Here is a 15,853-nt window from a genome sequence, read left to right on the forward strand (position 1 = left end):
ATGGTCAATTGGTAAAAGAAGGCATACGTACGTGGCCGGGAGTCCCTTTTCGTCTAGTGATCACAACACGGTTACACGGGTTAGAAAAATGGTGGTTGGTCATTCTGTTTCTCCTTTTGGATCCGATTTCCAATATCCGGAAACACGCAAGGAGCATATATATATATAATGACATGCTTAATCACGAACGATTCAAACGTGACTAGTTCACAACTTGTTCGGTTTCTTGATTCGATGTCACCAGGCAGCGTACGTGAGTGGTGCGCATGCAGTAAGCAAATGATGGTTACCTGTGGGTTTAATATATCGTCACTTTCCATGACTTGATTCCCACCAATAGATATAGCTAGTACAAAAGCGCATGCGCAATAATATGAAATGATCTTCTGGTGGACTGGAATACTGAATCCAGCCTTCAGAAAAGAAGATCGTTTGGTTTGACTGGATGATGCACAATAACCAGTCAGGTTTACACGTATCCATGATATAGTACTACCGAAAAGCATTTCCTAATACATAATCGATCTGAAATGGAAGTTGATAAGATGCGTGTGTTAGCTCGGAATCGGACCATACTGCAAATTGTTGCGGAGCGATTAGAAAACCTTGGGCTCACTCTTAGTCCCAGATCAACGTACCAACCGTAGGAGCTAGGACTGTAGCACATCATGCCATGCAGGCATGCAGCGCACATAGGTGAAGTTTTTAGAATCGGAGTATTATCTTTTGATAAAATTTTATGTATGTAAACAACAAAATTAATTAGTAAAGGTGAAACTCTTTCTTCATAAAAGCCAGATGAATAATTTTTATATAGAATTTTTTATACAAAACATATTATTTAGGAGTTTGAAAACGTACCAACAAGAAACCATAATTACTCAATTTCCCACAAGTCGCTAACCATGTGACAAGAAGGTTGTGGGCCAAAATGAAAGCCCATTATTCCGAATCCCAAAATCGGTCACAAGTCACAAGGTTACGTCGACGCGGAGCACACGCGAGGACCACGTACATAGTCTCACGTCCACGCGCCTCTGGACGTGTTTCAGCGCACAAGGTTACAGAACACCAACCGATAGGCTCGTGATCGCAAACACAGAGCGAGACGATCAACTGGATGCACGTACACAAGATGCTGCTGCTACCACTCATTGGCTCATTGCTCCTAAGTGTGTGTATGTATGTATGTGTGTGTCACAAACACGTCTTGTATTACGTGATGTAGTAGTAGTACGTAGCTATCATGTACCTGCACCGCCGGCGTTTCTCCGCTTGTTTTTGTGCAAGTTGACGGAAGGTTCTTTGTACATAAGTACATGTTCATTTTTCTAATAAAAAAAGTATATGTTGACGAACGGGAGAGGTTGACCCACCCAGCCAGCCTTAGACGACGGCATACGCACACGAACGCCATCCCCCGGATTGACCCGGACGTCCCAACGACCGAAGAGACCCGCCGTATGGCTGCGGGCCTGCGCCCATCGCCGCCGCTCGTGTCGTCAGTCGTCCTGTTGCTAATAAACCACACGTTTCGCGACGCAATACCGGCGGGGCTTTCCCAAAAATGTTTAATCCCTCTTACAAGTGTTCGTTGGGGGAGAGAAGCGTGACAAATTTATTATCATTAACATGTAAAAGTGGTAAAAAGTTAAATTTTCTCGATACGGTAAGGCAGCCACGCCGAGACGACATTAGGTTAAGCAAGTGCTCTGGTCATGCTTTTCAAATTACTAAACATTTCATGAAAATTAAGTTATTTAAAAATAAATAAATCCATTTTCTGATTTTATAATAGTTATTATCTTTGTGTCATGATAAGTGTAGCCATACAATTCAAATTATGCACTATATCTGTCCTAAAATAAGATTATTCTTAGTCATTCTAATTTGTCCTACAATAAGTTTATTTTTAAGTAATAATTGCATTAGATTCTGTGAAGCAATGAATAGTTGCACTGTGAATAAATAAAGTCTGAGATAATTGTATTGAGATTTGATAAAGTAGAGAGTATTTTGGCTTTTGTATTGGTAGGTGTGTGATGAGTGAAAAATATATTTTGGGACAGAGAAAGTATATAGTATTATCTTTGTATTTTAATAGATGAAGATATTGACCTTTTGAAACATTTTGACCATTCATTTCATTCATTTTTTTAAATATATAAAATGTAAGTTATAATTAAAATATATATTGTAATAAATCAATCGCAACAAAATAAATGATAATTATATATTTTTTAAATAAGACGAATGATCAAATGTAAGTCAAAAAATCTACGACATCATCAGAGAGTACTTATTAGGTGTATCTCTTATTATTCGAAATACAAGGTTACACTTATTATTTCAAGGAGGTAACAATACTTAATTGGGTATTAACTATGTTTAATGTAAAACTTTCTAGCGTTGTCTAGATTTATATAGATATTAATATATATATAATATTAGTAGATGAATTTATGTATAGCTAAAAGTCTTATAATATAAACGGAGAGAGTATATATTTCTGGTTTTACGTGTTTATAAAACTATTTAGGCTGCCTAAACCAGTGATGGGCCCGTTGGCCGGTGGGTGCATTGCTGGGCGTGGAGCGCACGATCTAGAGGTTGGCCCGTTTACCCGTTAGTCGGACGGTTTTTCTACTGGGCCATGGCTCGTGGCCGGGCCGACGTATCCATTCCCCATGATGCAACGACGCAGCGAACAGTCCAGCGGGAGGAGGACGCAGTGACGCACACGCAGCCACGCAGGGGAGTGCGCCGCGTGGCTTTGGCTCGCGCGTGCCCTCCCCGGCTCTCCCGCGCCTCCGCCTTCCGGTCCCCCCTCCTCTCCGACGTGCGGTGGCGGCGGCGGCCGCGTGGCTCCGCTATGGGCGAGGCGTCCTTCCGAATGCGGGAGGCCAGGGTCTGGGGTTAGTAGCAGTCTCCGCCCATTCGAGGCAGCCGTGAGGTGAGGATTCGCCCCCGCCCTCTACCAAAGTTCGTTTGCGCGTAATCTAAGTCTGGGGTGGCGTAGGTGCCTGATTCTATGGCTGCGAGATGATTAACACGGGGGAATCTATGATTGGGGACGAAATGGAACTTGGCATTTCGCATGCTTTGACTGAAAACAAGAGCAGGAGCCAAATGCCAATAGTATGCTCCTACGTGCCTACCTGCTGTCTACACAAAATTGGGCCAATTATTCTGCGAGAAGAAGAAACACCAAAGCTCCGAGGCCCGAGATCAGCTAGATCTTATTCTAGTTTTATCTATTTACTTCGTCGCCTCCTCCTCTCACAGTGGCTTCATCATATCTTATCCAGGCATCATTCTTTAGCTCATATGCCACAGATCAATTATCAGCTACCTTTTCCTGCTAGGTTCCCTACTTTTCAGCAAGTGCACATCTCTGTTGGGAATCCAATCTTTGATTTTCTATATTAGTATACGATGTTGATCCGTTTATTCTTATGATGTCACCGTCACATAATTGCATGCTTGTCTGCAGACATAAATGCATGATTAATCATAAAATTCTCTTTCTTGCTTGCTTTGGGAGAGCTAGGAGTTTGGTGCATTTGATTATAAATTTCCTCTGCTTGTTTATCATTCATATTATTTTGCTCACTGCATTATATATCATGGCACACTAATGTTGTAGCGAGTCTGGATTTGTCAGTCAACAATAAGTTCCATCTAGATATATTTGGAAGTATTGTGGTTCATTGCACCTTTCATTATAAGCACAAAATAGTTGAAAGCAAATAACTTCCGTTGAAGTCATACCATTGGGTGGTAAAAGTTTGAGTTCTAAAGATTCAGATAAATATTTTAGTCCAATTTTGCTCAAGTACCCAACTTGTACAATAGATTATTGTGAACAGAATGCCTGTTACTTGGTTGTAGAGATTTGTAACATGTAATATGAGAATCTTGGCCACTTGCATGGTGGGGATTCATCCCCATTGTCTCAAACCCACCTGTTGGCACCTTAGGATGTTGAGAACTTGAATTATCACGTGGGAGATTCGCATATGTGCAGGTGACTTTTGTTTTTGCTGATGTGAGTATGTGACTGATGTAAAGGAGCCAGTACATGTTCTGTAATCCACACCTTCAGTTATGACCTATTTCTAGGCTTTCTTCGTTATAACTAGATGACCTTTTCCTCACGCTTATTACAATCTTACAATCTTCCAGTTTGTGCCTAGTCAACTGATTTATGTTGGCCAAAATGTATACGTAATAGGACTATGATCTTAACTGGAAGTCCTGAGGAATAAGATGAAGGGACAAAAAAAGGGCTAAGATGAAGGAACACAAATCTAAAGTACTCACTCCGTCTCACAATATAAAAACCTAACTCTGAATTAGACACAACCTAGTACTTCGTCCAGATTCGTTGTGCTAGGTTGTGTCTAATCCAGAGCTAGGTTTTTATAGTTTAAGATGGAGGGAGTAAATGTTAAGAATTTGCAGTGTTCTTAAAACTGAACTGTCAAATCAAATTTCAACAGAAACTTTTCTGAAGTCAAGTCATTTATAAATATCGGCAAATTCATTTTGGGTAGCTTACAGTTGAAGTTCTTTTGAACAATAAGTCCTTTGAGAACAAAAAGATCTGAAGTGATTACACTAGAAGGTCCATATGAACCAAGCAAGCAGAAATAAGATATGATTCTTTTACAAGGAAGGGCCATTGTTACAATAAGTAGGGATGAAAACGACTCATAAACGGACGGAAACCATCTTTACCGTTTTCGTTTCCATATCTTTTTTGGAATCGAAATCGAAATCGGAAACCTCAGATACAAAAACGGAATCGAATATTATCGAATACGAAAACGAGACGAATTTGAATTGGATTGGATACGATAACGGAAATTTATCACAATATAAAAACTTTCAAACCGAGGTTTCATTTTTTTCCCTAAAACATTGGATCAAAAATTTCAAATATTAGCAACTAACCGTACCACTTTTTATCATTACAACTAAGTTCATAGGTCATTTTGTTAATGATGGTCTAAATACCAAATAAAGGCTATAATTTACAATTATTATAGTAAAGTGCAAATCACCCATATTATTATAAAAGTTCACTATCATATTATAAAATAAAGTGTGCATCATATAAGTTGTTACAAAGTAAATTGTTTGTATATATGTTTTGATTAAGGACTCAAGGCTAACTTGCTGAAGTGGGTTGAGCCATTTGGGTTGATAGTGTGAGTTTATGTCATATAGGCCTGCAGAAAAATTCCGAAAAAATTTCCAGAAAGTTTCCGACCGGTTCCGATTTCCGATGGATAGTGCCCTTACCGTTTCCGTTTCTAAGAAAAAAAATCCGTATCCGTTTCTGTTTCCGATAAATCCGAAAAATTCCAACCGATAATTTCCGTTTCCAAAAACTGGTCTGGAATCCGGAAAGATTCCGAACCGTTTTCATCCCTAATAATAAGTGGAAATTCCATCATTCTATGGGGTTACCAGAAAAGATAACTTAGGCTGTCTAGATCATGTTTGGATTAGAACTGTTCCTTTTTGTTATAGAAAATCTGGAGGTTCATAATGCCCGACAATCCATGAGTAATTATGTATTCTCTAGAATAACATGCAGTCATCCCATCAATCTAGTGATGACGCTTCATGTACACTATATCCTATTTGCAATTTTTTTAACCAGAATAAACCTATATTGCTCCATCCAGTTAAAACTTGATGACATTTTGGGATGGCTGCAATTAAATTGAAATATGGTTTATGTAAATTTGTCTTGAAAAGTATTTTCATGATATATTTATGTTTCATAAACATGTTGAAGTAGAAATTAATGGCCAATTCAATTTCCAAAATGTCAAATATTTGTGATCGGACATCAAAATGACTTAGCATTTGAACATCTATTACAGGGTACATAATTACTTCTATCATTTCTGACACAATAAAGGATTTTTTTCCCTGAATTAGAGAAAGTACAAATGGGCATATATTTAATGTGTATCCATTCCTACTAATTGTATTACCATTTCCTTTTAAAGAGTTTCAGTGAAGATGCAGAAAAAGAAATTAAGGTTACAGTGAAGACTGCCCCACCATATACGCACTGCACAAGCCAATCTACACTCTAATTCTGCTCTTGAACATAACAGTTTAATACTACTTAAAATTAGTATAATACGCGCATTCAATATACTGGTTAGGACCTTCACATATGTCATCATTTAGATCGTGACAGAAAAAAACTTTGAAAATCTCTGTTTGAGAGGGAGGATGTAAATATAATTTGTTAGTCTTTAGTTTTTACCTGGGGGATTTTCGCGCGCACAACTTCTATTCCTAAAAATATTCGCTTGTCATAGTCACTGAACTGATAAACATTTTATGTACATTTTACGTGGTTTCGACAGCCATTTAGTTGACTAGGATTCTGGAAATCAGTACCTGAAATCACCTTTAATCGAAAAATTCTGCAAGTTGGTAGTGTCAGTAGGGCCCTCTAGCACTGCCCTTAATACTTTTGTATTGTGATAATATGTGACTTATCATATGTTAATCATCAAATGCACTCTTAGTGCATTGTCCCAAACAGGAATTAAAAGATAAATGATCTCTTTAAATAGGCTTTTTTTTCTTGACTTTGTGTGTTAGTGCGGTTGGGGCAAAGGGGTTATTAGAAGGGTAAACCTCTATGGTACTCCTCCATAAGACACCAAATAAATGAAGCAGCAGGTTCTCCTGCACAATATTGTCAGTTCATTCTGTGCTTCTAACATGATCCACACCAGTGACATCACCACCATATTACAGGGTATTTTCTTGGTACCCCTCAGTATAAATAGCAGCACCTCACTCACTCTTTGTTCCATTGAGATACAAGCAACCACAAGTAGTATCCATTTCTAGGACCCTTGGCCTTGCTTGAGGGAGAATGAGTTCATCCTGGACAACGAAGCAGAATAAGCTGTTTGAGAGGGCACTGGCAACATATGACAGGGATACGCCAGACCGCTGGCAGAATGTGGCACGGGCGGTTGGTGGTGGAAAGACTGCTGATGAGGTGAAGAGGCACTATGAAGAGCTGCTCAAGGACCTGCATCACATTGAATCTGCAGGAAACCATCAAGGATCCAGTGGTAGCAGCAGTTCTTGGGGCAATGCCAACGAGGACCAGAGGTAATTTAGTGGCTCATCACTTCCTCCATGGTTTTCCATACGTGCACCATCATTACTATGTGCATCCTCTTCTGATGCAGTTTACACAGGTCATATATTTACTTGAGCTAGAGGTTTTTGTCCATTTGATTGTTTCTGGCCTACTATATTCTGCTATCCACCTTGATTATTGTTACCCTTCCAATCTGCAAAATGCTTTTTTATTGCTTGTTCTGCTTTGTTTCCTTAGCTAGATATTCTAGTTTTTTGTTTCTGCATGTGGGTCAGCCTTGGTTATCTTTGTCATGTGATTTTCACAAAGCTAAACAAATCTTCTTAGGATATAGCTGTAGGTGAGTTATTTCTCATGTCATGCCAGTAGTTTGTCCCAATTATACATTCTTATGAAACATGAAATTTCACTAGGTATTCAAAGTGCCTTTTTTTTCTGGCCTTATTCCAATTAGTAATAACAAGCTGGGCTATTTCTTCCTGTTTTGTGCTCTATGTTGATTGGGACTTGATTTCAATCAGAGAATTCATATTCTTTCTTTTTTCTCCCTTGTCTAATTGTCAATGACATGCTTTGTTTGTCAACATGAAAATTCTGCTAAATGGAAATAATCTGTTTGGGATTGTTGCAGACTGCATCTGATCTAACTTGGTTTCGATTCGAAAGTCCTTAATATGAGGAAAGATATGGGGAGAATCCAGTAGTCCTAGTTAGTTCCTAACTTTTAAATACTTGACCACTCAATTATGAGTACAAGAGATGAGTGCACTCTGCTAAAAGGATAAGTAGACCAGCACCCATAACTGCACATTATATGCTCTACTCCTGTGGCCCAGAAAATCGTTTCTTCAAGTGAACAATTGGTATTCTTGCTATCCGGATGTTTGCACTGCCGCACACTTGCTCTTTAAATTTGATTACTCTAGTTGTGTACATCTGTAAGAAAATAGACAGGCAAAAGAGCCAAGAATTGTATTAATCTTTTTGGGACCTGCCTTTGGATTCCTCTCCAAAGAGAGAGAGGCCCCATGACAATGGAACCTAGCACAGCATTAAGCAACCATGCGTCTTTTACTGAAGAGTTGCAAGAAAAGCAAGATAGAACCCCACCACCTTAAAAGTTTTTTGCCTTTATGATGGGTATAAAGCGCTTTCAAACAGTAGGGCTTTTCTTGTCTTGCATGGAAATAGTAACATTTTATCTTCATCTTTCCGTTCAAGTAGATGAATAATGGATTTATTTTTGCTGTTTTTTCTTGTTCCAGGAGGTACCACAACTTTCAGTGAATGCGACATTGACATCTTGAAAGCTGAAAGCAGCCTGAGTTCTAGCAAGACCGAAACATTATCGACTCCTTGAAGATGCTACCTTCTATATTTCGTTATGCGCTTGCGTGGATCAGAACTGGCCATAATAGACCAGTAGTTATTAGTAACATAGTATCAATAGAGCTACGACTGGTTTACCGAATTGTTGTATTCATATATCTGAAGATGCCAAATAGTATTATATTATCTATCTGATATTCTTTTTTAGTTCTGTGACGGAAAGTTCATATATTATTAGTATCATCTTAAGTGTGCACGTTGTCTTCACGGACTCCCAATGTGTGCCGTGCTGGTCGCTACTCCTATAAAAAGTAAAAAGTAGCAGTGGTGTTGGTAGTGAAATTTTATAATTTAGTCCTTAAATTTTTTGATATTAAAAACCAGTTAAATATAAATTAATGTCTACGTATAAATTTAAATTAAGTTGGATATTTTATATAAGAAAATTTAATAACACCATAAAATCGATAGCAAAGCATAGGTATTTAACTAGTCAACTATGAATCTTAGTCGATGCTGCAAGGTTGCACGATAACTCAACAGGATTTAGACGCTAACGAAAGTTGGGTGCTTTTGGTCATTTGGATGCAATGTACGAAATTAAGGTCTAAGACTCTTGAATTCTCCACAGTCATAAGATAAGGAAAATTAAACATTTTGGACAAGTGAGGGCCATGAGCTCTGTCGGCAGGGTGGTCCCTAAGCAAGCTAGATCAGCAGTCTCTTATGATCGTGGAAGATATGATAAGGTTGGTCAGTCCCGAGTAATACTAGCATCCATCGACAAAGAAACAACTCGATGATCACAGTATCTATACAAGTGTAACAACGAGTTGTAACAAGAGGACACAAGCAATTGTAACAATACGCTGTATCAGGATGACACAAGCTAAGCTACAACTCGATGATCACAGCATCAGATGCAAGTGTAGCTACGAGTTGCAACAAGAGGACACAATCAATTGTAGCAATGTCTTGTATCAGGAGGACACAAGCTAAGCTAAACTTTGCATAGTTGCATCTGATTTTATCTTCAAGACGGTTGCCATGCCATTGTCGATCGGGTTGATGGCTTTGGTGAATGGCCTCAGTGCACTACAACGAAAGTCCACCAGGTGGGTCGTCTATGATCACTCAGGACCTCAAGGGATGTTTGGCTTCCTGTATCCGTCTAGCATGGTTTACTGCATGCAAGAATGCAGAGTTTGGTTTCCCGCGTGGTTAGCTGAGGTAGTCAGTGCTCATAAAAAAAAAGAGATGTGGGTCTAGTTCCATCGAAACGCACTATGTTATACAAGAAATCAAACAAACCCTCAACCTCGATAAATTCAGGATTTTCGTAGACCACATTCACATGTATATTTTTTTAGGGTATCAGGGCTCCACAATCTAGCTTGGGTGCCGCTATACTCTTATTTTCTTTGGTACGTTTTCGTAAGGTTTTCTTGCATAGTTGAGCATGTACAGTCCCCTGAAATCTAGAGGCGGAGGGAGAGGGGAACTAGTAACAGGGACTCGACTAACCACCAAGAATAACTGTAGCTAAATTTTAACACTGTTGCCTATTGGCCCCTCTCAAGGGATAACATTTGAACCGACAGCGCACAGTCAACGTACTGCTGAGTATAACAGCTGATCGATACTAAAAGAACTGGCAATGATTAATTAGCCAGGTCTTATTAGTTGGCACTAATGTTTTGGTTCCGCCATTGCCAATATATGAGATACAGAGACTGGATTTCTATCCATCAGCTGAAAAGTTGACAAGATATGATGGGAGTTTCACTAGCACAAACGCACCATACCATAGCTTCCATCAATGACAGGGAACAATGCCATGTTAGGAACATGCAAATGAATTTTTTTCTTACGAATTGTTGTGCTAGAAAACATGTGTCTTATGTTAACTAGATATATCTGTTCGGAAAAAAACTTCAACAATTTGTTTTCCCTTTATAAAGCTTCAGCGTCCAAACTTTATGTATATGTACATCAACTCCTCTTGGATGCTTAGCCACTAACAGTGTATACGTTGAGTGAAAATTCTTAGTGTCTAATCAATATGTAGGTTATATGCCTCTACAAGTCTTGATCGTCTATTACTTGGCTTAATGGCTTATCCTCACATATCTTGCTTGTAACATGAGGTAGCATCCCCTCTTGTGGCTTGACACCTAACTAATCTAATGCAAGACAATAATGCAATTAGGTCTGCTGATGGGCTTGATAGGAATGTATTAATTGAGTTGGTTTCTAATTTGAATAGTATTTGGTTTGGTGCAAATGAGTTGCTAATTCAATCGGTTTGGATTGGTTTAGGTCATACGGACAAATGGATTGATATGGATTGGATTTGATTAGGTGATTTAACATTCTAAATGGATTTGTCCTGTGGAGGGCAAATGGATAACCAATGGATAAAAAAGAGATATATGTGGGACCCATATTTAGAAATTGATCAAAATTTACATAAAGTTGCTCTTATACCTAATAAATTATCACACCAAATTTCAGTCAAATTTGATAAATATTTATAGTGTGAACGTGAGTTTAAAAATTTTAGTTCCAAGTTTATACAACTAACAAAGATGAGACAAACCATTAGTACATTCATTCTGCTAGAGTAGATTAGACTCATTTAAGCCAAATGGTCTGGTGCACATTAGAATAAATTTGAATTTATATTGGTCTGGCTTGGATCCTAACGAAGAATAATTAATATGAGTCTGGTTTAGTGGACTGTTGTGTGAAGAGACAGATTAGAGTGGATTTGGATTGGATTGAAGCCAATCAGCAGGCTTAAATGCAATACATTCTGTTCCTAGTATCCCAAAAGAGCCCATACGATTTTGAGTTGTTTGGTTAAATTCCTTTTCAAGCCAGAAAGATGAGACAATGTGAATTTATAAATTTTGGTTCATGACATAATACTTAATACTACTAAACAGTTGTTTTGCATGTGAACTTATAGATTCTCTTATCTGGTTAACTAAACCATATCCCTTATTTTTCGCGCGCACGCTTCTCAAATTGGTAAACAATGTGTTTTTGGAAAATATAGATAATAATTTTGCGAAGCATGCGTGGAAAATATAACAATAGATTAATATATGATTAATTAATTGTTATCTATAAAAACTTAAAAATTATATTTATATGATTTTTTAAAATCAACTTTCCTATATAAAATTTTCGGAAAAAACACACTATTCAATAGTTTGGGAATCATGCACACGAAAAACGAGGGAATCTGAGTCAGTTAATTGAGAGAAAAAACAAGCATTGAATATGACACATTCAAATATTACGAATGACTTAGGTTTGTCTAGATTCGTAATACTACGATGTGTCACATTTAATCCTAGGTTTGTTTATTTTAGGATGGACGGAGTAATTTTTTAACTTAATAATACTCAAAATATTTCCTATGATTATATTCCATGTCATATAAAGTATATACTAGTAAAGCAATTATTGATTCAAATCTGGTCTTAGAAAATATAGTGTCCCTTATATTTCTACATGAAGAGAATGCACCTTTAAAACGATTAGAGAAGTGTGGGTAAGTCAATAAAAAAATTTAAACTCAAATTTAAAACTCATAAGATAGTGTCCCAATCTTTTGTTTTTAGATTGATATGAACACATATATAAAAGTTTATCTATAAATTATTTTTTAGTCATTAATAAACACAGTCTCGCTTATAAAAAGATAGGGTCAAAAGCCTATACGACCGTCACAAGAGTTCAAATTATATTAAAGAAAGAGAAAAACAAATGCACGTTAGATGGTTCTTTTCGAGTCCATTGTCAATCACGGAGTTGGTTTAAATCATTTTTAAAAGAAATATATAAAACAAAACCAAAATGATAAATACGCTGGTTCTTTCAAAAAAAACAAAACTATATATTTCCCCGTTCTACGCTATAAGACTTTGTAGACTCGCTCGAATTTATTTATATACTAATAAATCTATACATATTATACATACTCCCTTCATATTATGTATGACACCGTTGACTTTTAAAATCACGTTTGACCATTCGTCTTATTCAAAATTTATATCTAAACATGCAAAATTATAATGCATAATTAAAGTTTCTATAATAATAAATCATATTATAACAAAAGAATTAATAATTATATAATTTTTTTGAATAAGACGAATGATCAAACGTAAATATAAAAGTTAACGGTGTCATATAAAAAAATATGGAAGGAGTATCATATATCATTTTAGCAAAAAAAAAAGGGTTTTATAAGTTACAATATGAAATGAGTAATAACTAAACTAAAATTGAACCTGAAAACAAAGTACAGTGACCATTTGAGGATTCGCGGGAGATTGGGATCAGGGCCCAGTCGTCTCCGCTGTTCACACCGGCGTGACCTCCGAGCCAAAACAGAACGAACGCCCCCTTTAGAGCCACGAGCTCGAACCCTAGAACCGCGACCATGGACTCGGGAGGCGGAGGAGGGGCATCCCACAAGGCCGTGTCGGGCTCCGCGCCCTCGGCGGCGGCGGCGGCCGCGAACCCGACGGCGATGCTCTCGGCCCTGATGAGCAAGCGCGCCAAGCTCCAGGAGGAGCTCCGCTCCATAGAGCGGCAGGTTAGGTCTTTCTCCCGCGTCCCGCCCCTGTCTCAACTGCGCCTTTCCCCTTCTCCCTTTTGTGGGATTAGGGTTTGTATAGATATGGTCGGGTGTAGCTTTGTTGCAAAGATGTAATCGGATTCGCCAGGCTTGTCGTTGCTCAACATGCGAAACCCCACCGGTCCTATGGATGCTGGGAGTTTACATTACTCCGGCTGGTCGTAGAATTGGAGTTGCAGATATCTGTAGCGACCTGAATTCATCATACATTTAGTGCCTCTGGAACATTAGAAATGGGAAGAGATTCAGAACTGATTCGCTGGACCACTGATTGTCACTCCACCGAGAGGGGTTAGTTGTTAAGAACAACCATTAACTAAAATTAGGAGGGATGGAACAAAGTATCACTTTGCTATGTTTGTCATCACGGGAATGATATTTCTTCATTGTTTGATTAGCTGACTTGCGTAGTGCCTGGCGCCTGAAAATACTGACTGCTCTAGCCTAGCCTCTAAGGTAGATATCAGTTAGCTAAAACTTGTAAATTCCATTTGTTTTGATCCGCGACTAAAAATGTGGATTTGTTTACTGTGTGTTGGTCTGAAATTAATCGTATCAAGTATCAAACAGCTACTTCTATTTATGACCCATTGTACTGCACTCTCTCTTGGGCCACTCTTGAAGTGTTACAGAGTTGCAGAATGTGGTCCAATCTGTTTCAGTGATGGTGAATCTAGGTATGTCATCCCAAAACATTAAATAAGAGGAGCATTTGGTTGAGAATTTCATTTAGTAGAAACCACAATGGGAAGGGTTTCTAATCCGAAAAGGGTGGAAAGTAGTATTGCTCTCATATCAAGTATTTCAGGTCTTTGAATCCACCTGAGAAAGCGCACTACCTAATGGTTCTGAGGTGTGTGTGCGCACACGCGTGTGCACGTGAATTTTACGGAACACTCGCTCTTTAATACCAGGAACAACGCATTATCTGTATCGTCAACTCTTTTTGCACATACTTAACAAATTATCTACTCATGCTTTTAGCAGAACTTTTTCTATGCAACCTACAAATGATGTTACTATATGTATGTCACAGGTTTATGAAATGGAGACAACCTACCTACAAGAGTCTAATCAATTCGGAAGTGTGCTAAAGGGTTTTGAATCATTTTTGTCATCGTCAAAAAATACTTCAAAGTAAGATACCTCCTTTTAAACTGATGCGCCCTTTTGTATTTGGAGGTCTTCATCCATTTTGTTTTGTACATCACTCAGTACAATTATCATTTTGATTTTTTCGCAATTCACCAATCAGAATTTGTGCCCTGCTCTTTGCTTGCTTCTAACTGTTGACTAGATGTGACCTACTGTAATACCCTTGAACTATATACCAGCCTCTGATCACATGTAATTTAGCTAATAATTGGATGAATAGTCTATAGTGGTAGATGTTGAATAAAAGGTTCATTACCCAAGAAATATGCCATGATAGTGTTATCAGTTTTCTTGGTCAATGGCAGGGGCACTTTATATACGCTATCCATCATAACCATGAGAGATTCAGATTTATGGCTGTCATTGCCTATCATGTTCGGTGTTCATTATTCTGCACAAGCAAATAGATCATGACAGTTTTCAATCTGACTCATTTCAGTCTCAAGCGCTCCAGGAAGTTTCAGGCTGATGAGAGGTTGTTCTCACTGTCATCGGTTACATCTCCAGCGGTATGGCTAGTAATTCCAAATCCATTGAAAATCTCATGCCTTTTATATTTTTACTGTTTTGGTTGGCTTTGGTTGATGATTTTTATCCCCCTCTGCCATACTCGTATAAGTAAATTGATGAATATTTGACTAGATGAGATGCTAATATATATTGTTATTTATTGTCTATTCCAGGTTGATGAACATTTGACTGGACGGGACGGTGAGTTTTCCTTTTCTTTCTTCATTTAAATTGAAACCAGGAACAGTTGATAATTTGAGCTTAATAATACTTGCTGCATCCTGGCAGATGGAAGAGAATATGGATCAGGTCGTTCAAAAGGCGCAACCACTCCTGCAAACGGGCAGTAAGTTCTCAGATAACTCTTGTGGCAAAATCTGTGCAACCCTTTATCAACTTGACATACATTGTCACATGGACAAAACTTTGTCTTGCATTTTGTTCATTAAAAAAACTAGTGTTCCTCTGAATACCCTTTAGCAGAGTTGCCTGGTTCTGATCCCTCTTATACTTGGACAGAGGAAAGCCCAAGAAGGGTGGGCGCCCTGGAGGGAGAGACGGTAAGAGAATACGGCCTGCTAATGATCCAGACCTGGACGATGAAGAGGACTTCTAACTCGACATGTTGTAGGCTTAGCTCAGTGCTTTTTAACATTGCTAGACTCAAACTTCGTATGATTCTTTCTGCATTGTATTTTTTTCTCTTGTTTTGCACCATGGCAGGCGATCCTTCTGCCCAAGGGAGTAACCCTACCAATCCTGTCATTGGCATTTGCGTGTGCTTGCGTCTTCCGGCGTCTGCCGTTTTGTAAAGCAATAGCAAATTAATTAGATGGTGATAATTTCTGTTAACTCTATTCTAACAATAACATTGATGTAGAACCCAGATTCCGGTGTGATGAGGTTGATTACTCGGTGGTAAACCGTATTGCTGTTATTTATAGTAGTAATATAATATTTGTTCAATCAATTAATCTTTCAGTTCCGTTTGCAGTTTAAGTTCCATTTGGATTGGAGAAATTTTGCAAAATTAAGCAAATTTATGTGAAATT

The 15,853-nt window shown here is 38.2% G+C and overlaps 2 protein-coding genes across 2 annotated transcripts; both read left to right on the top strand.

Moving 5' to 3' along the window:
- Window positions 1-2,869: 2,869 nt before the first annotated feature.
- On the top strand, window positions 2,870-8,764 carry LOC102712052 (protein RADIALIS-like 3). The gene is made up of 3 exons (XM_015834110.1): window positions 2,870-2,953; window positions 6,892-7,161; window positions 8,419-8,764. Exons 2-3 carry the CDS (start codon window positions 6,917-6,919, stop codon window positions 8,438-8,440), a joined length of 267 nt encoding a protein of 88 aa, XP_015689596.1. The 5' UTR covers window positions 2,870-2,953; window positions 6,892-6,916; the 3' UTR covers window positions 8,441-8,764.
- A 4,079-nt stretch (window positions 8,765-12,843) lies between these two features.
- LOC102712503 (chromatin modification-related protein MEAF6) lies at window positions 12,844-15,746 on the top strand. Its single transcript, XM_006647704.3, has 6 exons — window positions 12,844-13,094; window positions 14,173-14,273; window positions 14,731-14,800; window positions 14,975-15,002; window positions 15,090-15,147; window positions 15,321-15,746. The coding sequence occupies exons 1-6, from the start codon at window positions 12,939-12,941 to the stop codon at window positions 15,415-15,417; spliced, it is 510 nt and encodes a 169-aa protein (XP_006647767.1). The 5' UTR covers window positions 12,844-12,938; the 3' UTR covers window positions 15,418-15,746.
- Window positions 15,747-15,853: the final 107 nt, after the last annotated feature.

The sequence above is a fragment of the Oryza brachyantha genome, chromosome 2, assembly GCF_000231095.2.
Source record: "Oryza brachyantha chromosome 2, ObraRS2, whole genome shotgun sequence".
In the NCBI taxonomy this organism is placed as follows: domain Eukaryota; kingdom Viridiplantae; phylum Streptophyta; class Magnoliopsida; order Poales; family Poaceae; genus Oryza; species Oryza brachyantha.